Source organism: Schistocerca piceifrons, chromosome X, assembly GCF_021461385.2.
Source record: "Schistocerca piceifrons isolate TAMUIC-IGC-003096 chromosome X, iqSchPice1.1, whole genome shotgun sequence".
Classification (NCBI taxonomy): Eukaryota; Metazoa; Arthropoda; class Insecta; order Orthoptera; family Acrididae; genus Schistocerca; species Schistocerca piceifrons.
In genome coordinates this window covers 347,027,428-347,053,848 of record NC_060149.1, presented here as the reverse complement: position 1 = coordinate 347,053,848, position 26,421 = coordinate 347,027,428, and the positions used below count along the sequence as shown (strand labels likewise).

The 26,421-nt window shown below is 42.1% G+C and overlaps 1 protein-coding gene across 2 annotated transcripts in view; it reads left to right on the top strand.

Moving 5' to 3' along the window:
• The window catches only part of LOC124722111 (potassium voltage-gated channel subfamily H member 2-like), a 1,246,495-nt gene that overhangs the window by 669,957 nt on the left and 550,117 nt on the right, over nt 1–26,421 (top strand). For both annotated transcript variants that reach the window (XM_047247314.1, XM_047247313.1), the window contains exon 4: nt 18,563–18,713. In XM_047247314.1, coding sequence (XP_047103270.1) covers nt 18,563–18,713 — 151 coding nt within the window. The remainder of the gene's footprint in view (nt 1–18,562; nt 18,714–26,421) is intronic.

Below are 26,421 nucleotides of genomic sequence, written 5' to 3'. Positions count from 1 at the left end.
AATTACTCTTACACAGCAAGCAGAATATATAATTTTTACACATTAATATATACGTATCAGGTATCTGAGATATATAAATTACTTTTTCATTGACACAGTTACCTCAAGGAAGTTCCTCTACCTCATCATTGTTCACGTTATTTCCAGTACATGAGAGAAAGAAGTCTTGATTTGCTGCAGGTATGTATGGCATAAGAGACAGCACATCATCATTTTTTTTCTCGTTAAATGGTAGTGGCTTTCTGTACTTTATTGGCAGCTGATATGGATCTGGTTCAACTAGCCTTCCTTTCTTTTTGACACGAATGTCCACTGACATGAAAGCTCCTACGTCTGAATAAGAGTGCTTTACTCTTAGCTTGAAGGGATCTTCAGACTAACTTAAATTGAGTAGCTTCACTGAAATGGTGGGGATCTCCAGACGTGGATTCTATACGTTTTGAGATTAACGTCTTCAGGCTTTCCAAACTTCTGAAGTCTTCTCTTTCTATTTAAGTTATAATGAAATGTTTTGGTCTCGCAGATTTTATAACTTCTGCCCATTCATCTGGAGTGTACAATATTGGACGTCTGTTTCTTGCATACCGTTCAATGCGACCAAAATCACGATAGCAAGGTAGCATGGTGTGACCTACCACAGGGAAGTAATGCTGGACAGAATCAAATCTTTTGGTAGCAACAAGAGACCTTTCCAAAGCAATAACAGTCCAATTCTTTGCCTGACCCTTGCAGTCGTCTGTGATTATGTGGAGATGTTTTGTCTGAGGATTAGTTATCTCCAAGTACTTCAATAAGCAGCTCCCAACCTTATCTGAACCCAGTCCTCCATCTTTCTCGCTCCACAGAAACACATAAACCTTATTTGACTCACAGTCGTGGATACCATAGTTGTATGTCCATATTTTCCTCTTGTAAAATGCTGGGCGAACTGTTAGTTTAGGTGTGTGGAACGTTTGCTGCATGTCCATTGCTATCACATGATGCTGTTTCGAATTTTCTTTAGCCACAGCAGTTAAAGACGCAATCATATTTTGTCACCTGTCTGCTTTTTTGAGATGCAGATCATATTGTTGTTTCTTTTCTGTGACTTCTTCTGCACATAATTCTGGGTTATTTATTGCAATTAGAAATCCATCACATTTTGAATAGGTGTCACCTTTTGGTAGTTTGACGCCTATGTTAAATTCAGATACGAAAATTTCTCTGAATTTACTTTCAGATACTGCAGGAACCTGGTTTTCCTTGCAGTATTCTGAGTATTTATCTCGAAATAAGGAAGCAATTGTGAGCTCACAATCTAAATACACTTTATTGGGGTTCTGTTGCCTACTGTAATGACTGTTATACTTCGGTATGGTGTTGAGAAATTCTCTAACACTTTGTACAGCTTCATCTTGAAATTTATGTGGGTAGTTTCCATGTTTTCCTGAAAGTAAAAAAGATGAGCTTATATCCTCTTCCTAATAGAAATATTTGTATAGTACTCAGTTTGAGTACATCCCTAACTTATAGCACAGAGTAACATACAAACCTCTTCCATCTTCTTTTGGCACTGCAAATCCAGGCTTCATTTGATGTTGTAAATTCCTCACTCTTCGTGCATGTATCTGTTAGCCATGAACCCTTAATAAAGTTTCCTTGCAGATCATGACTTCTATTCCGCATACCCTCACATTATGAGAAAATGTAGCATCCCAGGATGATATTTTCTTGGAAGTCTTTTTTGGATAGCTTTGAAAGAAATTATGACAAATATAACAAAATGAAATAAATATACAAAATATTAAACCATTTGTGTTTAAATAGTGAACAAACCACCGCTTTTTCGGTTCCATTTTCATACAGCTCATCAGGTAAGTATTCTGGGCATTAAAGTTTCCTATATCCCAAAATGAAAAATGTTTTCTTCCTCTCCAAGCGGTTTCGTGAAGTATTTATTTAAACAAGTACAGGGACTTCCTATAGTAGCAGCCTGAACAGTCTTGTGGGCTTCTAAAGACTTATACTGCTGACCAGCATTTCGTCGACGTTTTCCTTTATTTTCTTCCACTGATCAATATTTCGCTTTATTTTCCGTGAAGACTTTGGTTTTTCGGGTGATTCTTCATTTATTCTACTTATTTCAAGCTATAATATGAAGAGCAAAATAGTCTAAGAATTTGCGTGAGATATAGTCATAAGCCACACAAAACATTAAATTTCGCTAAAATCGCATTTATGAGAAAATATTTTTTACACATCTATTGCCTTTGAAACTACATTATTGCACCATTAAGCAGTAATATAAATGTGCCCATCGAGTTTCATCATTAACACACAGGATGACTGTCAAATGCGTTGGCAATGTTGAGAGAAACAAAGTCACAAGCCACAGGAAATTAATCACCAGAAATAAACCGTTTTATATACTTACCGAAACATCATCTGAGTTGGAACTGGTGGTCGATGGATGCCAAGATTCATCACTGTCAGGATCCAACGGGTAAAGCTCTTCACTTCCACTAATGTCTGTGTCAAATATGTGTTGAAGCCCCGAAGACACTTCAAACGTTCCTGACCCACGAGCCATTTTGCTGTGGCTTGTGACTATGTATCTTCTGAAACTACCACCAGATGGCACAGCATAGAACTGCACTCCGTCATAGCCTGCCATCTGTTGCAGTAACACGGAACTTTTTCAACACATTGTGAAGAAGACATTGTTAAGAATGCCGCAACATGAAAAACTCAATTTCGTGAAAGTTGTGGCTTATGACTATATCTCTCCGAGCCCTTCAATTGTTCACACAGGAGAATTGTACAAACATACCGTCATTTTACCGTCGGACGGACTCCCGTATGGACGACTTAGTAATAAGCTTACCTGGCCTAGAGAAACAACTCAAAGATATGAAAACAAATAAATCACCAGGTCCAGTTGGAATCCCAGTTCGATTTTACGAAGAGTATTCTACGGTATTGGCCCCCTTACCTAGCTTGAATTTATCGTGAATCTCTCGCCCAGCAGAAAGTCCCAAGCGACTGGAAAAAAGTCGTGTATAAAAAAGGTAAAAGAACGGACCGGCAAAATTACAGACCAATATTCCTAACTTCTGTTTGCTACAGAATCCTTGAAAATATTTTCTTGAGACTGAGAAGCTTGTGTCCTCGAATCAGCACAGTTGTAGAAAGCATCGTTCGTACGAAACTCATTTTGCCTTGGAGTAAGTTCACAGATATGTAAGTGGCTCGAAGGCTTCTTAAATAATAGAACCCAGTATGCTGTCCTCGACGGCCACTGTTCGTCAGACACAAGGGTATAGTCAGGATTGCCCCAGCGGAGTGTGATAGGACATCTGTTATTCTCTTTATACATAAACGATCTGGCGGACAGGGTGGGCAGCAATCTGCGGTTATTTGCTGATGATGCCGTTATGTACGGTAAGGTGTCAAAGGCGAGTCGCTGTAGGAAAGTACAAGACTACCTAGACAAAATTTCCAGTTGGTGTGATGAGTGGCAGGTAGCTCTAAATGTGGAAAAATATAAGTTAATGCGGACGACTAAGAAGATCAAACCTGTAATGTTCGGATACAGTATTAAGTGGTCTGCTTGATACAGTCAAGTCGTGTAAATATCTGGGCGTAATGTTGCAAACCGATATTAAATGGAACGAGCACGTGAGAACTGTGATAGGGAAGGCAAATGGTCGATTTCGGTTTACTGGGAGAATTTTGGGAAATAGTTGTTCATCTGTAAAGGAGACCACATATAGGACGCTGGTGCTACATATTCTTGAGTACTGCTCGAAAGTTTGGTATCCGTATCAGATCAGACTGAAGGAAGACATCAGTATTACACGAGAAACGTTTCCAAAAAAGCTAATTTTTCATCATTATTACTTAAAGACAGAGGGCACTGGAAGAGATCATTTAGTCGAACGCCTTTGTGAAGTATCTTAACATTTACAATTTTCCACCATGTAAGTATAATTTTAATAAATTCAGCAGTTTTCTAGTTATGTAATAAGTTTTTCTGTTCCCCTACAGTTGAAACGGCTTCAGCTGTATATTCATTGAATACCTGCAAAACAAGGCCCACATTCTGTTTCTCAAGTGAAGATGGATGAAGAAACTTCAAAGTAAGACCATAAGAGTGCTTAAGTAGACCATTACATCCAATCTTATGAAGCTGCCTCAATGCTTCAAAAGATGCCATTAACACTTGACAATCATCACTGTTTCAATCAAATTGTGGATATTTGAGCAAAACTTGAGTCCTTTTGATTAACCCAGTTATTACGTATACACTTAATGATGATGTGGACAGAATCAATTATAAAAAATAGCGGCTGAGTTGGATTAGCTGGATGTGCGAAAACTATACTCAGTTTTGGAGGTGAGCTAGAAGGTGCTATAGAGTTCCTATTTATAGCATTGTTGTCACTAACTACACAAATAACTTTGAAACCAATGTAATGAAGGCCACATAATATTTTCTTCACATACAAAAATAACTGTTCAGCTACAAGGTTTCTCACTGGAAGGACATGCACTACTTCTTTAAAAGGAGACAGCAATGATTGTATCATAAAAACATATGCTGTAGTAGCAGCCTTGTCTCTATCAAATGCTGCCCCCACAATGTTTCCTCCCTTGTAATCACAATAAAGTTTAATATGAATTTCATCCCTCATTAAAGAAATGGTACAACCACTTTCCCGCAAAGATTTAAATCTTTCCTCAATATACAGGAGCATAGCACCTTCATTTTGTTCATTATGAGGACCATTACTATACGAGGAACATCTTTTCTGTAAACTTGTTGGATGAGGAAGAATAAGGTTGCCAGACAACCTGAAAAATTTATGGGCACGAGGGGGATAGAATGCAGGATACAACAAAATACAGAAAAGTGAGAATTAAACCTATAGTTTTCCTCACTGCTACATAGCAACTTGACTTGCTCACTTAAGAATTGAATTTGTTTCTGTTCTTCTTCATCTACAGAACTGTATATATCATTTAAAATGTCCTGTATAAGAAGGCACTGGCTTTTTAATGAATTTTCTTTTGCACTGACTAATTCTTTCACTTTCTCTAATACTGTAAACAAATCATTCATATTTGAAAGTTTGTCTGATATTTTGCCACTGCCTATCTTTCTGATCTCAGTGTTACTTCGATAGGCGTACAACTGCAAATCATTTGTCATACAACGGATACAGACACAGATGGAGCGGGCAATACAATAAACAATAGGAATAGGACACAGTCACTTCTCCTAACAATGGTCCACTCTCTGGGAATGGTTTCTTTTTCTAAGCACTGTAGAAATGCTTCAAATTAGAAAATAACTTCCTCGAATCGTACTCTGTATACTGTCTTTAATTGCTTGTAGAAGATTTTCATTGTCCAATCTAGCTCGCCTTTCCTCTGCACTTACTCGAGAGCTGGTGGATGGAGTGGACAAATAGCTTGGGCAGCCTGGTAACACTGATGGGACAGCATCCTCTCTAAGACTTTCTCTTGAATGCTTGACAATAAGCTTTGTGCCTTTCACTTCATCATAACATTCCGTATGCCGGCAGATGTCAGATTCGGCGAAGTAAAGTTCACAAACCTACAACAAAGCAGTGTGAGATAGTACAGTATACAGCATGATCTAGAGATGTGTCTCTGTATGTGAAAGTAAGAAACACTGGACACTCATTCATTTTCCACCAATATCAACTTGACAGGTCACATCTTAGTGGAAGTACACAAATCATTTAGGCCTAACAGTAATATACCATAATCTACAACAACATGCATACTCCATTGTAATATTCTTTTATTAATTAGTACTATAAGCACTAGGAGTATACCTCAACAGGCATCAGTATATGATGAATATACGTGTGAACTGCTTGCGTTACAGCAGTACTGTGATATTTATGGAACTATAAGAGTAAATTTTCTATTATGGATTAAGTGGCACCAAATTTCAGTGATCTGTTGGATTCTGCATATTAACATAGCAATTATTTTGTAATTTTGACTTAACAGTTTCTTCATTGTCATGGTATATGAGATATCAACAGCTGCAGAATAATATTTCACTGTGGGTGTTTTTATGCCAGCACATATTAAAACTGTGTCATTGCAGGTAACGCTGAATGAGGGTCTTGATGTAGCACAAATTTCATGTTTGGATAAATAACACACTTCAAGAAGACAGTCATGACCATCCAACTGGAAGTATGTTAAGAAGATATCAACTAAACATTCCGTACCAAGCTGTGCTGTATGAACTAAAGGACACTTGCCATGTCAGTTAACCAACTGGGACATTTAAGATACCGGACAGATTAAGTAACCGGATGCGTTATTAACGAGAATATCGTTATATGAGGCGGCTCAAGTGATACAGGACGCCACTGAAATCTGGTTGTGATGACACCTATTCTGTAGCGTAACATGAAGTGTAGGTTAGGTTGAAAGATGATTCTTTGGTCGTGAGTTGGCGAATGTCTAATAACAGGAAAAACTAACACATAGAAAACAACACAGATATGCTTCATAAAGAGAGATCGCGTTTTAAACATGAAAACAGCAGTTTCAACATTCGTTAGCACTCATGCTAACTAATGCGAAAGTGAAAAACAACACACACTCACAAATAGAGAATAAAACGTATCGGTAATGCGTAACAAAATACAAATTGCAGAGAAATTTAAACACGAATAAAATGAAACACGAACCACAAATATATATTTCGTTTTTAAAATCAAAATAAAACCACTTGAAAACGAATACTATTTACTGCGAACTTTTGCTGACAATTTTAGTCAAATGTATCTAAAATTCAAGATATTCCACTAGAAAAAAAAATAATTGTACTAGGTAGATAGTTTTTACATACCTTAGTGTGCTCAGTGGGATGGAAATTGTCCCAATGAATCGCTGAAAGCCATTTCCGACGCAGATTCGCATCTTTAGGAAAGCAAAAGAACATTACTTTCGGTCCAGTTCCGTAATTCCCACGACACCTTGGCACAAAACATTTGTAAACCATGTTCACAGTAGATTCACTAGACGTAAACACTATAATCGCTACTTTTAAGCACGAATGTAGCACTCGATCCAACAAACGTATGTACACTCCTGGAAATTGAAATAAGAACACCGTGAATTCATTGTCCCAGGAAGGGGAAACTTTATTGACACATTCCTGGGGTCAGATACATCACATGATCACACTGACAGAACCACAGGCACATAGACACAGGCAACAGAGCATGCACAATGTCGGCACTAGTACAGTGTATATCCACCTTTCGCAGCAATGCAGGCTGCTATTCTCCCATGGAGACGATCGTAGAGATGCTGGATGTAGTCCTGTGGAACGGCTTGCCATGCCATTTCCACCTGGCGCCTCAGTTGGACCAGCGTTCGTGCTGGACGTGCAGACCACGTGAGACGACGCTTCATCCAGTCCCAAACATGCTCAATGGGGGACAGATCCGGAGATCTTGCTGCCCAGGGTAGTTGACCTACACCTTCTAGAGCACGTTGGGTGGCACGGGATACATGCGGACGTGCATTGTCCTGTCGGAACAGCAAGTTCCCTTGCCGGTCTAGGAATGGTAGAACGATGGGTTCGATGACGGTTTGGATGTACCGTGCACTATTCAGTGTCCCCTCGACGATCACCAGTGGTGTACGGCCAGTGTAGGAGATCGCTTCCCACTCCATGATGCCGGGTGTTGGCCCTGTGTGCCTCGGTCGTATGCAGTCCTGATTGTGGCGCTCACCTGCACGGCGCCAAACACGCATACGACCATCATTGGCACCAAGGCAGAAGCGACTCTCATCGCTGAAGACGACACGTCTCCATTCGTCCCTCCATTCACGCCTGTCGCGACACCACTGGAGGCGGGCTGCACGATGTTGGGGCGTGAGCGGAAGACGGCCTAACGGTGTGCGGGACCGTAGCCCAGCTTCATGGAGACGGTTGCGAATGGTCCTCGCCGATACCCCAGGAGCAACAGTGTCCCTAATTTGCTGGGAAGTGGCGGTGCGGTCCCCTACGGCACTGCGTAGGATCCTACGGTCTTGGCGTGCATCCGTGCGTCGCTGCGGTCCGGTCCCAGGTCGACGGGCACGTGCACCTTCCGCCGACCACTGGCGACAACATCGATGTACTGTGGAGACCTCACGCCCCACGTGTTGAGCAATTCGGCGGTACGTCCACCCGGCCTCCCGCATGCCGACTATACGCCCTCACTCAAAGTCCGTCAACTGCCCATACGGTTCACGTCCACGCTGTCGCGGCATGCTACCAGTGTTAAAGACTGTGATGGAGCTCCGTATGCCACGGTAAACTGGCTGACACTGACGACGGCGGTGCACAAATGCTGCGCAGCTAGCGCCATTCGACGGCCAACACCGCGGTTCCTGGTGTGTCTGCTGTGCCGTGCGTGTGATCATTGTTTGTACAGCCCTCTCGCAGTGTCCGGAGCAAGTATGGTGGGTCTGACACACCGGTGTCAATGTGTTCTTTTTTCCATTTCCAGGAGTGTATAAACAAAAACTTCGAAACACAACATGGTGGCCCGCATGGAGTGACGTCACGACCTGCTATGAATTTCGCGCTGCGGCCTTGTCTCTAGGTGGTGGTGGTCTAGCACGTAGATAGGTTGGCTGCAAATCCTCAACTGCATCCTCCTAACCAACACACGGCCGTCGCTGGCACCGTGGCAGAGCCAGATTCCATCAGGAAATATAACAGATTTCTACCGTGCCTTCCAATGAACTTTCGCTTGACACCAGTGTGAAGTCGCAAAATGGCAGTGGTTTGTGGTCAGTGGAATGCACGCTTACAGGTCCTCTGGCTCGGAGAAATCCTGAAAGTAACCGATTTGTAACTGTTCGTTTTGTCTCTGTCGCGCCAACTACTGCTCAGATTGCTGCTGTAGGTGCAGTGCGATGTGCCAGAACCATACGTCAAGCACAATGTTAGTGCCACGTGGCCGTCCGGAGCCCGGTCTTCTTGCTGCCGTACATTCCCGTGACCACAGCTGCCAGCAATCGTGTACAGTGAGTACATCCCTGCCAAGACTTTCTGCAGTATCGCAGAAGGAATATCCAGCTTCTCGTAGCCCCGCTACACGATCTCGTTCTAACTCAGTGAGGTGCTGATAATGGTGTTTTCGTTGTCTTACAGGCATTCTCGACTGACATCAACTCACCACGTCCAGTCTCAAACGTAACTAACACTCGCGATCTTTACAGCGTGTAAATCACATGATACTCTTACGCGACTGGCGCGAAATTTAAATACACACCATATTTCAGATGTACAAACATGCCTACCAACTTTCGTTTATGTCGCACAACTCCCTGGCGTCGTGATTTTTTTTCCGTCAGCGTATTAAAGAGAATAGAAGACAAACTGCATCCGTACCTTACTCCCCAATTATTAACCCTGATGATAGGCTTTCCAATTTCTTCTTTGGCGATTTCTGATCTACGGTAGGCCTACATGGTTCTTACTGTCTTTATGATGTGCTGAGATATTCCTGTTTTGTTCATTATGTCCCATAGGTTTTCTCTTATTTATTTTATAGAGGGTTTTCAGGTAGTCTACTAATAGTGTGTCTCACTACTAAACTCACTCTGTTTCTGGGTGATTTGTCTAATACCAACGGAAATGTCTGTTCATGATATACCTTTCCTAAAACCAGTTGCTCTTCTAGCAAGATATTTTTAACACATTGTACCTTCTAATTCATTCATTCCTATTCCATTTAACGTTGTCTGTTCCTTTTCTTCGTATATATAATTTTCGTCCTTTAATTTTATTATCAGCGTCTCATGTTGTCGAAAGTTTCTTAAAGTACTTCATTGTTTCTCACTTATAACTTCTAGTCTTGCATCATCTTTTATATTTTTATTCAAGTTCTTCATCATGTAATAAACAAATTCCTGTCTGCTGCGGACATCGTTTTCCTCTTCCGAAATGAATCCATCCCAGCTTTCTCGATTAATTTTACTAGATAGTTCTTTAGCTTCTTAGATTATATTTTACATTCCTCTCTGTTTTCAGCTCTCCTGTCCTACAACTATTTCAAATATGCTTCCATTTTCTCCTTTGTCAGTGTATCTGTATCATCGTTCCAATAGTTCAACTCCTTTTTGTTCTTTCTTTGATTTCAATCTCTGCCTCCTGTGTTAGAATCTTAAGATTTTTTTCGTCCTTTCTCTAGATCTTTGCTGTCTTCTAATGTATCACACAGTTTATTCAGACTCTCCACATAAAATATCTTTATGAATTTTTTTAAGAAATATGTTTTCCATTTTTATTCTTATGGTTTTTAGAAGCCTTGTTCTTTGACCATCTTGCTTTAACCTGTATCACTCCCATTAACAAATAAATGATCTCTATTAAGTTCAGCCCACCGGTATACTCTCATATCTGTAAACGTTACACTCGTTTTGTAATTTGCCAAATATGTCTGTCCTCTTTCAGACCACCTTATTCTCTGTATTATTCATTATCTTCCGGATTTAATTCAGTGGGAACGATAGATGGAAGTTCCCCCTATTAATTAGCGTTTATTAGTCGTTCCACGTAACAGGTCGTGGAATATGAGGTCTTGTATTGGTCGAAGGCTTCTTATAATTTTAATGTGTTCCCTGTTCGTCTATTGAAAGCTGGATCAATTTTTTCGCACTCGTATCTTTGCTAATTATTTGAAAAGTGGTCCCGTTCAGATCTGTCGTCATAATTATTATGTACGCGTATTTTTCGTAGGGGTTGGGGTTGTTAAGGCAATATTTCTAGCTTTGATTTTCCGTCTTTAACACTATTATCTTGTAGGGTATCTGGTCTATCAAGCAATCCGAAGACACACAAAATAATAATCCGTGGTTCTTCTGTGCCAAAACGCTTTGTCCTCAGCTTAATTTAAAGTGGTTTGAATAATTTGGGCGTTGCATGTTTCAGTCACTAACGCACGCATTTACCGTATCATTTTTGCTGGGGTAAGCATAATTTCAACATCTCTAAACGGGCATGTTTTAGCACTAGAGGACTGAGGATAGAAACACCGAGTTGCCAAATGCTACGGCCTGGAAGTTTTTGTTATTTTTTACTTATTTACTTTCTTTTTTTAAAAGGGAGGGCTGCATTTGTGACGTCTTACTGTAAAGTCTTGGAAATACATATTCTGTTTAAGCTACTCGTCGAACTGTGTAACGCAAAAGGTAAAACTATTGTTACTTTGGTGCAGATAAGTCTTAAGTGTCTACCATGTCCAGCCCTGTTATTAAGTTTTCAATTCATCACAGTTATTAAATTAGGGATATAATCTTTTTTTCAAAATACACAATTAAAATAAACTATATTAGCTCTCTACGGTTAGAACTTGCTAAAGATGGACTATATCTTGTCAGAAGAACTGGCATCGGCGCGCCCTGTTATTCGTATCTGAGTACGCTAAGATATTAACGAACAAAAAATCTTGTGCCACAACTGTAATAAAAGGTAAATCTCCGTCTACTGGCTCTTCCAGGCCATTCAGTACCGACCAGCCGCCGTGTCATCCTCTGCCAATGGCATCATTAGGATGGGTGCAGGAGCACTGGCTCTCTCAGCTGGCAATACATCTACCATTTTACAGTACTGCTTTCATAGTGTATTGTATCGCTTCCTAAATAATACTGCCGTACCACAAGGGTTTTCAGTGTAGCTTATTGCCTCGTAGCCATGTATTTTATATAATTTAGCCATCATGCCTTCTTGTAATAAAATTAAGTTATTGCAGTTTGACATGCGACTGTATATTGTTTGTATTAAGCTTCGCAATTTAGTAATCTTGCATGGCGTTGTTTAGGTTTTTATCTCCCTTGTCATCCGCTTACGGTAATGATTGTCGTCCTCTCCCATACGTTTCTCATTAGTGTACTCTGATTTCATAATCACATCGTTCTTCTATACCACCCGTGTACCGCCCTGTAGTTCGGCCGTGATGTCAGCGTCTCCTCAAATTCTTTCTTAAGAATCTTTGTCGTCCGTTTTAGTTTTTCCGCCAAGTCGCGAATCTCCTCTTCTGTGTTTCCTCATCAGTCTCTTTAATTTTTTTTGTTCCTTGTTAAATTTTTGATTTTTTTGTTTTCGTTCTTGCACGCTGTGTATTTTGCGGTTCTCCGGGTTTTATGCTATCAGTGTCGTGATGTGTATCCCTATTTCGTCCCTTTTTTACCCTGTAGTGCCGTCACTGGCCAGTCCGCGTTCGACCCCTGTTCACAGGTGTCTTCGTGTGAGGGTGCTGCTTTAGCTTTATCGCTCTGTTATGTGCTGTCACAGGTGAGTTTCGATTGAGATTGATGTGGTGCATTGTGTTGTGTGGAATCTTTTTCAAAAGGTATTCTTTGGATGTCTATTTCGGCCCGCACCTCTTATGCTATCATTTTGCGCTTTTTTTGTTATAGTCCATGCCACAATTGGTGCATAATGTTGAAAATTGTCTACCCTTATTGACGACACACGTGTCCGTTATGGGGAAAGTTTGCCTTCAGGTGGTCCGCAGACTGTCAACATACACTAGTTCTACGCTGCACGTCATGAATTATTAACGCGCAAATCCTTGTATCATAGTACTGTATAAGACACTATGTGTCTCTTAAGGTAAAGTTTAACGTTCTTGTCGACATTGTCTGCAATAAAATTTTTATTTTCCTCCATTTTTTGCCCTTAACTTGTCTGACATCTATTTCGTCTTGTTGAGCTCAGTTTCAAAGAGTAGACACACACACTGCATGATTCTAAAGCAGCACAGATGAAGATGATAACAATTTCATCTCTCAGAGAGATTCGAGAGAGTCCCGTCACGATTTGCTCCATTCTTAAGTAAGTTCCTTCGTTATTTTATTTAACGTAAATGGCATTGCCCAAGAAATCATACGCAAAACCTAGTACCGCACCAGAATGAAATTATCACTCTACAGCGAAGTGTTTCTCTGTTATGAAACTTCTTGGCAGATTAAAACTGTGTGCCAGACCGAGACACGAACTCGGGACCTTTGCCTTTCGCGGGCATGTGCTCTCGGTCCGGCACACCGTTTTAATCTGCCAGGAAGTTTCATTTTAATACCTCACCGTCTCTCAATGTAAGTTTATCATGCAACCAAACATCAATGACTGCAACTTCAGGTCATTCACTACATAAAGAAATCGCCAATTTCAAGGTTGTCTTCCCCACTGATCCATGACAAAATCAGAGAATATACACACATTGAGTTAAATGTATCCGTCAGGCAACCGACGTTGTTTACTGCAAGCAGGGAGCGCCAGGGCGCACATGACTGCTCTTCACTGCCTCCACGACGTAACTTCGCTTTCCAAGCACGACTAACGACCGGCTCTCACAGATTTACTCGTACTTTCCCCATTACCTATGCCTCTACATTCCAGGTTTCGTAGAAGCTCTCCTGCATGACTTGCGGAACTCCAGAAGTGCAAGTTCCGCAAGATATGCAGCAGAACTTCCGTGAAGTTTGGAAGGCACGAGAAGAGGTACTGGCCGAAGTGAAGCTGTGACGGAGGCGGAGGCGTTCGTTAATCGGTAGCTCAGACGGTAGCAATGTTGCCTGCGAAGGCGAAGGTCCCCGTGTTCGAGACCTGGTCTGTTACTCAGTTATAATATACAAAGAAGTTCCTTATACTTTATGTAAATAACATCATTATATGCCGATCTTTCTAGGCGCTACAGTCTGGAGCCGAGCGACCGCTACGGTCGCAGGTTCGATCCTGCCTCGGGCATTGATGTGTGTGATGTCCTTAGGTTAGTTATGTTTAATTAGTTCTAAGTTCTAGGCGACTGATGACCTCAGACGTTAAGTCGCATAGTGCTCAGAGCCATTTGAACCATTTTATGCCGATCCCCCACCACCGCTATCGCAAGCGTGCCAGTTAGCTCCTTCTCAGTGGCAGCCGAGTTCCGCTGCCCAGTAGTCACACCTCTTTGTTCTGCAACCTTCCGAAATTGCGGCGCCCATTCCAAATTCCGCCGAATGCCAAGTGCGTAGTGTCACTCGTTTTCTGAATACACAAAATGCTCGACCTATCAAAATATATAGACAAATAAAGAATGTTTATGGTGATACAGCAATGAGCAAGTCGCCAGTGACGTGGAATGTCGTCGGCAAAGATGTTTTTGCTTTATGACTATGCATGGCCTCATGCATCAGCTGTAACACAGCAAGAACGTCATCGTCTTAAGTTGAGAAATTTTTGGGCATCCACTTTAGAGTCCTGACTTGGCATCTAGTGATTTTCACTTATTCCCGAAAATAAAGGAATTTTTGGGTGAGCCGGCCGGAGTGGCCGTGCGGTTCTAGGCGCTACAGTCTGGAGCCGAGCGACCGCTACGGTCGCAGGTTCGAATCCTGCCTCGGGCATGGATGTGTGTGATGTCCGTAGGTTAGTTAGGTTTAATTAGTTCTAAGTTCTAGACGACTGATGACCTCAGCAGTTAAGTCGCATAGTGCTCAGAGCCATTTTTGAATTTTTGGATGGAAAAAACAGTTCACAAAAGATGAAGACCTCAAAGAAGCAGTGACATCCTGGCTCGAATCTTTGGCGGTAGAGTAGTACAACATGAAAATTTAAAAACTGGTCTCATGTTACAATGAATACATTGACAGTTACGGCGAGTACAGTAAAGTAGTGTAACGTTGTAAATAAAGTTTAGTGTTGAAATCTTTCGTTTTTATTTAGTCATGCCAAAACTTTTTTTACTTTCTGGACGACCCATGTATTTGATTACATGATTCGGGATTAATAACTAGGAACCGTTACAACCGTGAAACAATTTAAGGTGAAATGACAAGATAGAACTAGCTGGTAAAGAAAGGCAGATGACAGACGGAGATTCATCGGAAGAAACCTAAAGAAATGTGTTTACCCACGAAGAAATTGCTTGTAAAACATTCGTTTTACAAATTCTTTGTTGTTGCTCAACAGTCAGACGGTTACTACACACATAAAAAAAAAAGTTTTGCATCACCCCGATTCCCAGAACTCATGACGATAGACGTTGAGCCGGCCGGAGTGACCAAGCGGTTCTAGGCGCTACAGCCTGGAACCGCGATACCGCTACGGTCGCAGGTTCGAATCCTGCCTCTGGCATAGATGTGAGTGATGTCCATAGGTTAGTTAGGTTTAAGTAGTTCTATGTTCTAGGGGACTGATGACCACAGCAGTTAACTCCCATAGTGCTCAGTCATTTCAACCATTTTTGATAGACGTTGACTGTGGGTATTATATCACAGACACAGTCCCTTTCGCTGTCCAGAGATGTCACTAAACCCGCCCAAAGTTGTAAACAACCATGCATGATCAGTGCCTATTAGACGGAGGTGGTCCGACAGCTGATCAGTTCCAGTCATTCCACCAGGAAGGAGGTACACGGCTCGTGTTGTCTGTAGTTCAACCATGCCTATACGGTCAATACCGCGATTCGATCGCGTCCGCATTGTTACTTTGTGCTACGGAGGGCTCTCAACAAGGGAAATGTCCAGGCGTCTCGGAGTGAACCAAAGCGATGTTGTTCGGACATGGAGGAGATACAGAGAGACAGGAACTGTCGATGACATGCCTCGCTCAGGCTGCCCAAGGGCTACTACTACAGTGGATGACCGCTATCTATGGATTATAGTTCGGAGGAATCCTGACAGCAACGCCACCATGTTGAATAATGCTTTTTGTGCAGCCACAGGACAACTTGTTACAACTCAAACTGCGCGGAAAAGGCTGCATGATGCGCAACTTCACTCCAGACGTCCATAGCTAGGTTCATCTTTGCAACCGCGACCCCATGCAGTCGGTAAAGATGGGTCCAAGAACATGACGAATGGACCGCTCAGGATTGGCATCACCTTCTCTTCGTCGGTGAGTGTCGTATATGCCTTCAGTCAGACAATTGTCGTAGACGTGTTTCGAGGCAAGCCAGTCAGGCTGAACGCCTTAGACACACTGTCCAGCGAGTGCAGTAAGGTGGAGGTTCCCTAATGTGTTGGCGTGGCATTATGTGGGGCCGACGTCCGCCGCTGGTGATCGTGAAAGCCACCGTAACGACTGTACGATACGTGAATGCCATCCTCCGACATATCGTGGAACCATATCGGCAGCATATTGGCGAGGCAATCGTCTTCATGGACGATAATTTGCGCCCCCATCGTGCAGATCTTGTGAATGACTTCCTTCAGGATAACGACATCGCTCGACTAGACTGGGCAGCATGTTCTCCAGACATGAACCCTATCGAACATGCCTGGGATAGATTGAAAAGCGCTGTTTATGGACGACGTGACTCACCAACCACTCTGAGGGATCTACGCCGAATCGCCATTGAGGAGTGGGACAATCTGCATCAACAGTGCCTTGATGAACTTGTGAATAGTATTCCATGACGAATACAGGCATGCATCAATGCAAGAGGACGTGCTACTGGGTATTAGAGGTACGGGTGTGTACATCAGTCTGGACCACTACCTCTGAAGGTCTCGCAGTATGGTGGTACAACATGCAATGTGTGGTTTTCATGAGCAATAAAAAGGACGGAAATGATTTTTATGGTGGTATCTGAATAATTTTCTGTACAGGTTGCGGAACTCTCGGAACCGAGGTGATGCAAAACTTTTTTTCATGTGTGTAGATGGGATTAACTGAGGAGAGCAAAAAATCCACTTAAAATGTGTTTTGTCAGGCGTTCGGTTGGTCAAAACTGGAGCGTCACATAGACCCTCTAGGAACTGTAGTGCCAGACGATATGAGAAAGGCGTTGCACATCAAGCTCACCGCAGATATTACTACCTCCGCACATATATCTCACGAATTCATTATTATAGAAAATGTACCGAAATGTGAGCTCCCTCAGAGTTATTCTGTCTGCGCACCTTTCACGAATGGAACAGTGTTGGGAGTACATGTAGAGCTATTCCCTTCCACATACCGTAAACAGTGTTGCAGAGTAAACGTGTAGTGTATCTACACGAGTGGTGTCTTCTTTCGATCCGACTTCACTCATATAGATATATATATGCCGTGAATGCTAATATCCTTGTGCCCACAAGGTGAGGTTGAAAACCACCCGCCCGCCCAATTTCCCTTAGTGTGCATGCGCGATGTAGCACAGGTCTCAATTCCCATCTTGCGTATCCTAGCCCGTCGAGATCACAGTACTAGGGGTCGCCTTCTTCCTGGTACGTACTAGCCGGTAGGATTCTACCAGACCTTGTGGTTAACGCACTTTCATCAACTTTGTGGCAGAGGGATATGATCATTCAGTGTAGAGCACTCTTTGCTCGACCTCGTGAGGGACATCGCGTAATGCCACGAGCAAATATAGGAAAAAGGGTTAGGAGACGTTGAGTGCCAAATAAGAATTTAGATTGAAGGGGAAGGCATGCTTCGGTAGTCCATGCAGTTGTGTCTAACCACGGTGCCAGGATAGCGTAAATGTTTAACGAATCTGGTTAGTAAGCAGGAGGCCCGGGTTCAAATCCTGGCATTCGTACAAATTTTCATCACTTGTAAATGTGTATCATTTCCAAGTAACCCACTGAATCTGAAAAAAAACGTAGCGTCCAAAATTTGAAGATGGTAAAAAATGTTCCATTGTATCATGGAATTGGTTTTATTTATTTTGATTTACCTGGTAAGCTATCAGTTATTAAATTCTAACAATAAAATTTTGGAAAAGCAGACTTTATATTTATATCAATAGATTTAATATGGGACTGTGAAGCGAGAATATAGTGTCCTGAAACGAACTCAGCCTAAAGGTTAATGGAGCAGTTTGTTTGTGTATTATGATACCGTCTAACAACTTGCTAAGTCTCTGAAATGACGGAGTAAGGTCATAGTTTTCGCGCTTCCTCCCATCCCTTGCGTCTCCAAATTTCAAGTTAATGCGACTGTCAGAATTAGGCTACTTTTCTGATGTGCCATCCATTAGAGCGAACTCGCTGAGAAATCACCAGTTATGGTTTTTTATTCTTTTACCGTTATAACAGAATAAGAATAACTTTCCGTAAGTACGTGTGTGCACGAAAACTGCCTACGTAGAACATACATAAATTTATGTTTTTGTACCACTAATGTGCCATTACAAGTACTTCAAGTCAATTGTTTTTTAATTTCTTATCCAAGACAAATAATTTTAAATGGCACGATGCGCTCGTAATTCAGTAACGTAGTTAGGATTAAAGGAATGTGATATGTAGGTAATGCGAGAGCTGCATCAAATCAGTCTCTGGACTGAAGACCACAACAAACAACAACATGTAGGTAATAACTCCTGATGAATGTAGTGAATATAAAACTGATTTAGTGCATCTGGTGATGGCCGAACTCCGATGTGTAGGGCGCATAAAGACATAGGAAATGAGTTAGTAGCACAGATGCTGTCCCATTACAAAGTTAAAAAAAAAATACAGAACAATCAACTTATTGTTAGTGCGAAGAAACGAGGCTTCGTGATTGTGCTTGTCAACAAGGTAACGTAGTGAAATAAGAAATGTGTGCTGTGTGTTGCAGTGGACCGCGCGCGACAGTCGTTCCGGCAGTCACTGTGGATGGGGTCGCTACGTGGCCGCGGCCTTCGCCTCGCCGGCTACCTCACGCCGCCCAGCGACGTCACTGCCGAAGACGCTGACGGCGACGAAGATCACGACCACGAGGCCACCAGGTAACATGCGCACAAGCCTGACAAACACTTCAAGCGCTGACGTCCGAATAAAAATTATAATGGCAAATACATTTCCCAGGCTTGTCCCCGGAAGTACCACAATGTTTCATCGAAGCAGCTGTTCGACATCTCTAGGTAGTGGTTGTTGCTGTGTTCACCGCTGCAAGACGCGACTGGTTATACTCGTTGCTGCCAAACATAGTTACTGGAAACGCTGAACTTCCAGGTGAGGGCGGAGGGTAAGCGTGCCGGGCTGTTCCTCCAGTCGTAACTACAACTATGAAAAATTGGGCATAATGAATGCAGTGAGCATTAATTAGTAACCGATGGCGTCATCAATTCGTGCTGGGCTGGTAGCTCAGTAGCGCTCAACGTGTGCACCAGTTCAGTCCATTTCGTTGTTTCGTTGGACCTGGTGGCTCAGAGTGCCAGTTTTTACATTGCTGGCAAGGGCAGTTTTTTCATAGAAGTATCGCGCCAATTTCTTGAAGCGCTCATGACGAAGCGGCTTCACACCCATTTCATGAATCGTTTTAGTAGGAGACCAAGAAGATATTTTCAGTGCACGTTTTAAGGCGCGGGTTTGGACTGTCTGCAGCATCCGTATGTTCTGTTCTTCTGTGGTGCCCCATACAACAGCAGCATATCCCAGTATTGGAAACACCATAGTTTTACGTAGGGTGAACCCTAGGAGGCGAGGAAGAGAATGCATGGGGCTCAAGAGAGGTAAAGTTCCCTCTTCCTTTCAACATGTTGGCGCCACGTCAGACATCTGTCAACGTGTCGCCAGGATACTTGGCTGTAGATCATTCGACGGATTCACACCCCACCATTATATTTTGTAAGTCTTTGGTCACCACCTCCTGAGTGACGTTGATAGTCTTTGTTTTCGAGGCGTTGTCAACATTCCTTTGTTCAGTCACCAATGTTGTCGTTTGCCTGCAGCAGTAGTCGGAGTTCATGCTGCACTTCAATACAGCAGTGCCGATATCACATAAGGAGGTAAAGTAAGTGCAGGCGTCTTGATATTTTGACATCAACGGACTCTAACTAAGATGTCGTCTTCTGCTTGTTACTAATGGTAGTCGCCCAGCAACTAGGTACACATGTTGTTGGGTGTAAGATGAATGGCTAAGACGTCAGCCATAGCGTTCGCTTTCGCATCAGGTTCACAGATGTTGCCGTTGACCACTAGAAGCGGTGGGATTTTGCTTAACCTTCTAGTGAACAGTCGTGTCGCATTCTATGCTGCCCATCTTGAAATGACACGTTCGCAAGACCGTGATTGAATTCTGTGTTCTTGTACGGTAGCTTTAATGTCGTTCCTCATCCTACTGAGCAATCACTAGGTGTCCGGATTGCGGGTGACTTGCCATTCTCTGAAAACATTATTTTCCTTGATGGCGTCCAGCAGGTGTGGAGGTGGGGGAGGGTGGGGGGGGGGGGGCGGTGCAGCAGACGTAGCCGACGCCTACTGTTTTCTTCGTCTGCTGGCGCTGGAGTAGCATCTTGAGTTGCTTGGAGCGGATCTTGGGTTATGTATTGAAGAACTGCCTTTGTTCCGGCTTCTTGAGGACCAGGAATGTGCTGGGACGAGGATGTGCTGTAGGACTTCGTCCATTCTTTGTTGACAAATTTTCTACGTTACACCGTAGGTATCTAGTCCTGTTGTCTTGTTGGCATGGCACCCACCTTTATTTCGAATGTTACTGGTACATTGTCCGAAGACAATATGATACCGTCAAGAACAGAAGACTTTCGGACGTAAAAAGTATATGGGCAACGAGTACCAGTGCAATTTTATAAATTTCAGGAACATTGCCGTTTTCACTACAGTGCAGGAGGGACGCAAAATGTGTGACGTGTGCTGGCAATCACAATAGCAGTGAGTTCACCCAAGACTTTTTAAACGAAAAACCAAAATGTATCAATTGCTGCGGAGATCATGTTGCTAGCTGTGAACGGCTGTGAGGCATACAGGTGACAGGCGAGCACTCGCCAGGCAGCGAAATCAGCACATGAAATGAGCTCTGCGAAAAACGGGAGTCAGCCATGCAACGTCTGTCTCTATTGATACAAAATCCCGACAAAATACTGAGCTGAAGGATGACAGACAACGTAAACACTGCGATCTTCATCCCAGTCACAACACCTCCGAAGCTTCGTAATTCCGAACATTAGCAAGTCTTAACCAGTCTAACCGAAATGTTGAAGCTTTCAGTGGACCTGATACGTCACATTCGATGATACATTGCAATCGCCGTTCGTACTGCTGTGGCAGAGGCCACAACCTCCGTCAGATTTGTTAACGCCACCGATGGACAACAGATATCGTGGGTTAACTACCATGTAATGGAATGCAAACTGCGTATTCAACTAAGCAGGCGAAGTCTAAGAATTTCCTACAAAAGGAAGGGTGACTAATGTCGTGTCACGTAGATTCATTTAAAGGCCGATGTCAACGTTGCAGATGAAAATTATTGCTGTTACAGAAATGATAGTCCGACTGCAGGTGTCAGAATGGCCATCTACATACAGAAATCGCTTCGTCACCATCTCCTATAACTACGTCACCATTTCATATAACTACCAGCCCGGTAGACAACAGAAGCAACCTGAGAAGCAATCGACAAAGCGCAACGGGGAATTACCATCGTAGCCGCCTACAACCCCCAAGAGAACTCTTCGATCCTGCCGATATCGCGATCCTTCAAACACTGCCCGGCAGAACTTTTATCAGTGGAAATTTTAATGCGAGGAACACCATTTATGATTCTAGGGTGACCAACATAAGCGGCCACCGGCTTCTGCGCCTCATGGAAGCAAACGACGCCATCACCGTCAGCCCTGGTGATCTCACAGGCTGTCCCACCAACTGAAGAAGGCTAGATCTCTTAGATATAGCCATTTCATAGTCGCTACCATGTGACATTACGGCGAGGTAAAAAATTATTGCGAGTGAAATTTATGCAACATATCCAAATTTTTTTCAGAGGTGAGAGCAGGACGAGAGGTATAAACGTTCTCGAGATATTGAATAACATGTTGGCGGACGGTCTACGCAGGAGCAGCGCGCTGCTGGTGCGCGATGCGACCCATACTCAGCCCTGCTTATCGTATATCGTGCGGTTGGATCAGCCCCAAATTTCGTAAACGGTTCAAGATGTCGAAACGTGGTTTGCTTGAAAATGATAGCTCGTGAAGAGTCACGTATTTTTTCGAATGATAAATACGCTAAACCTCTTTATCTGCCAAGATGTGGAAGCAATTGTAGTTTATTACAATGGATGGATGTACTTTTTTAAATGGCATTTAATAGCGTTTTAAATGAGAAGTACAGTGACATGGAACACATTAACATTTACAATACTCTATACATACCTACAGAGATTAATCCAAAACTAATTTGCTCGTATGTCATAAGATGTAATTGCCAAGTATGTAGAAGCACTAATCATTTCGTTTTGTAAATTAAAAACGCTTTTCTCTTGCTGTAATGTATTTTATTTGTTCCAGAAGCGTTTCGCCTTTCCCTGTAAGGTATCTTCAGCGGAATTTAGAGTGATACAGTTTTGTTTTGATATGCGATATCTGTAGATTATAACACAGTTAACATATTTTTTACTTAAGCAAGTGATTACCTACAGTTATTAGAGTTTTTGGCTGGCATCTACGTTTCCTCTCATCTGGTCAAGTGCTGGAGGTTGCACTGTAACTTCTCTAACGAAACATAAGCACATTTTCACATTACGAACTTTTTCCTTTACAATTTTCATGTTATTTACGCTAATTGCCGTCGAGCACAACTATTTCTCTGTCACAAGCCGTAGCCACTTTACCGAAAACTGTGGTTTAATGTTGTAACTGTTGTGTATTAACTTTATGTCTCTTCCTATTTGGTTTGTTTATGTACATGTTGTCAACCTTAGAAGGTATATGCTGAAAACTAACGTCTGTTCATTTCTGTTGTCTTGTGTGTTTGTGTGTGTGTGTGTGTGTGTGTGTGTGAGTGGGTGGGTGATTAATCGCTTGTAGAAAGCTATCACACAATGGTTGAAAGTTTTGGTGTAGAGCTGATTTGAGTTTAGATTCAAATGTTTTGTGGAGAGGTTCAAAAATGGCTCTGAGCACTATGGGACTCAATATCTGAGGTCATCAGTCCCCTAGAACTTGGAACTACTTAAACCTAACTAACCTAAGGACATCACACACATCCATGCCCGAGGCAGGATTCGAACCTACGACCGTAGCAGTCACGTGGTTCCGGACTGAAGCGCCTAGAACCGCACGACCACCGCGGCCGGCAGAGAGGTTCATGTAAGAGTAAACTCGATGTTTAAATTAATAGATAAAATAGTAAAATAACGCTCCAACAGAGGATTATCATCAAGTGGCCGAGCGGTTCTAGGCGCTTCAGTCTGGAGCCGCGCGACCGCTACGGTCGCAGGTTCGAATCCTGCCTCGGGCATGGATGTGTGTGATGTCCTTAGGTTAGTTAGGTTTAAGTAGTTCTAAGTTCTAGGGGACTCATGACCTCAGATGTTAAGTCCCATAGTGCTCAGAGCCATTTTAGAGGATTATCATCATCATGATACCACCCAACCCCTTCTCCTCACTTGTACATGAATCCCTCCACAAAACATTTAAAGCAAAAATCAACTGAGTTAAACACCAAAACTTTCAACCACTGTCTGACAGCTATTACATTCAGCTTTCTAGAACTGACTAATCACACACACACACACACACACACACACACACACACACACTCGCAAGCAGATATAAAGAGAACAGAAACGAGCAGAGGTTAGTTCAGCAAATACTTCGTTAGGTGGACAACGTGTACGTAAACAAACCAAATAAGAAGAGACATAAAGTGAACACTGAGTAGTTACGATATTAAATCACAGTTTTTGGTAAAATTTGGACAGATACTGACAGAAGAATAATAGTGCTCCACATCAATTAGTGCAAAGAAGATGAAAATTGTGAATAAAAAAGTTCATAACGTGAAAATGTGCTTATGTTTCGTAAGTGAAGCTATAGTGTGACCTCCAGCATGTGACCAGAGGAAGTGAAGCGTAGATGCCAGCCAAGAAGTCGAATAAATGTAACAAATCACTTTATAAGTAAAAAATAAGACGTGAAGTGTGTTATAATCTACGAATATTGCGTATCGAAACAAAACTGTATCGTGCTAGATTCCACTGAAGAGGCCTTGAAATAAAAGGCGAAACACGTCTGGAACAAATAAAATACACGACAGCAGGAAAAATCCATTTGTTATTTACAAAACGAATATTTCTGTGTTTGCTGTGGATGATAGTCACGCAAACAAACTTATTGTTCACTATTTCGTTTTGCCTTGAGACATTTTACTTACCTGCAACGCTTAGAAGGCTCTATAACTACTTATAATAACACCAGCTTGCCAGTTATTCTTTCCAGCACCGCTAAAGTAGTTTTTACTGGCAGGGTATATAGCCTCCGATAAGTCACTTTCTTTTAACGAAAAATTATACATCCCTGACCACCTCTTTGTGCCAAACTCTTTGGCATAGAGCACCAACCATAATGTCTTCAGTATCAATAAGCACTGGAGGACAATAGACAATACTAGATGAGCATTCTCAATTAACCCAGTCTTGCAAGTAGTTGTGAAAGACCAATCATAATAATTTTCTTCACAGTTACCACTTTAGTTGCTATGATAGAGTGGTCGATTCGATATTTGGTTATCAAAATGTCGTATTTATTTTTTGTGTTGATACAGCGCTCCACACTAGTCTGTCCTGTGTAAACTTCATCTCTTCATTACTACTGCAACCCACATCCATTCGAATCTGCTTACCGTTGTTAAGCCTTGGTCTCTCTCTACTATTTTGCGTCCATTACCAAACTGACGATTCCTTGATGACTCGTAATAAGTCCTGTCACCAATCCCTTCCTGTAGACAATTCGTGCCATAGTTTCCTTTTTCTCTTCAGTTGAATTAAGTATCTGCTCATTAGTTGTACGATCTACAAATTTAATCTTCGGCATTCTTCTTTAGCACCACATTTTGAAAGTATCCATTGACTTCTTGATAGAACTATTTATCATCCAGGTTTCACTTGCATATAAGGCTGCACTCCACGCAGATATCGCAGTAAAATGCTTCCCAACATTTTAATTTATAGTCGATGTCAACAAAATTTTCTTTTTAATAAACATTTTTCTTGCTATTTCCAGTCTGCATTTTATATCTTCTCTGCTTCGGCGTTCTCAACTACTGCTTCCCTTTTTAAAGTACTTGAAGTCTTACAACTGCAGCCTAATTTCTGTAGAAGTTGTAGATAATCTTGTGTCCATGAGTTTTATCTGTGATACCAACAGAGCTTCAAAGAGTGTATTTCAGTCAAGATTGTCAAAAGCTTTCTCGAAATCTACAAATGCTATAAACTATCTACTAAGATATGTGGTAGGATCAGTACTGCCATACGTGTTCAGTCATTTCACAGAAACCAAACGTTGAGCTCATGTTCGTTTTCTATAGCCCCTCCCCACTATATGTTCCTTCTACCTTACAGCCTTCTCTTTTCGCTTAGTTCTGGCTTGGCATCTGAGCTGTTAATGTTCGTACAATTGCTTCACTTTGCTAAAAAGTAGTTTTTAATTTTGGCATCTGTCTTGTCCAAGTGCAAAATCGCAAAGCAAAGCGATGGAGTCACAGCAAGTATTTGTTCAGGGCCGATCGGTTTTCTAAATGTTGTCGACTATACAGGGTGAGTCACTAACTATTGCCACCTAGAATAACTCCGGAAGTATGATAGTAGTTGAAAAGCTTGTTGAACAAATATTGCATGGGACAAGGGGAGCCATAATATGACGATGGTTTTTTGTTGCTAGGTGGTGTCGTGTCAGAGATATGAAGATCAACTTTTTTTATGGGATGCTGTAGTTTGGTACTTACTTTCTGATGGCGGCTATCGAGACGAGTCCAATGATGTGTAACAGTAAGGTCTTTGAAGGTCAACGAAGGTCAGAAAGGTGGCATGAACGTCCATTTACAGAAGGTGTTCGAAGTAATGACCATTGGTATCAGTGCTGTGCTGAAATCATCTTATTATGGATTTAATGGTATTCATTATCACTTTGGCGCTTATAGGCTTATCGAAGCACATACTCTTGACAATTCTCGCTCGTATATCGTGCAAATAGTAAATATTCACCGAATACGGCGTATCCATCTAACGTGCCATTGACATGTAAACACCATTCGACGGTTTCGCAGTACAACACCAATAGGAACGGTAAGACTAATATCGCCGAATCAAGCGAATGTTAATGATGTATTCCTTCAAAGAACAATTCGATATGCATCTAATTTACGGAGAATGCCAATGAAATTCAGTGAGAACTAGAGAGTTATACGCTGAAAGATATCCTCAACGTACTAACCTACACGTCGCACATTTAAATATGTGTATGATAAATTGAGAACAACTGGATCTTTAACGCATCGGAAACATATCCGACATAGGAAAGTTACCAACGAGTAAACGGAAATTGTTACTCTTGCCACTGTGGTTCGAGATCCTTGTGTTAGTTCGCGTCAAATCGCAAGAGGATCTGGCATGAGCCGTAGTAGTGTTGTTCGTGTTGTGCATCGACATATAGTCCATGAGACGAGTGATTGGTACTGACAGTTCCGGCGGGCAGACGGCGC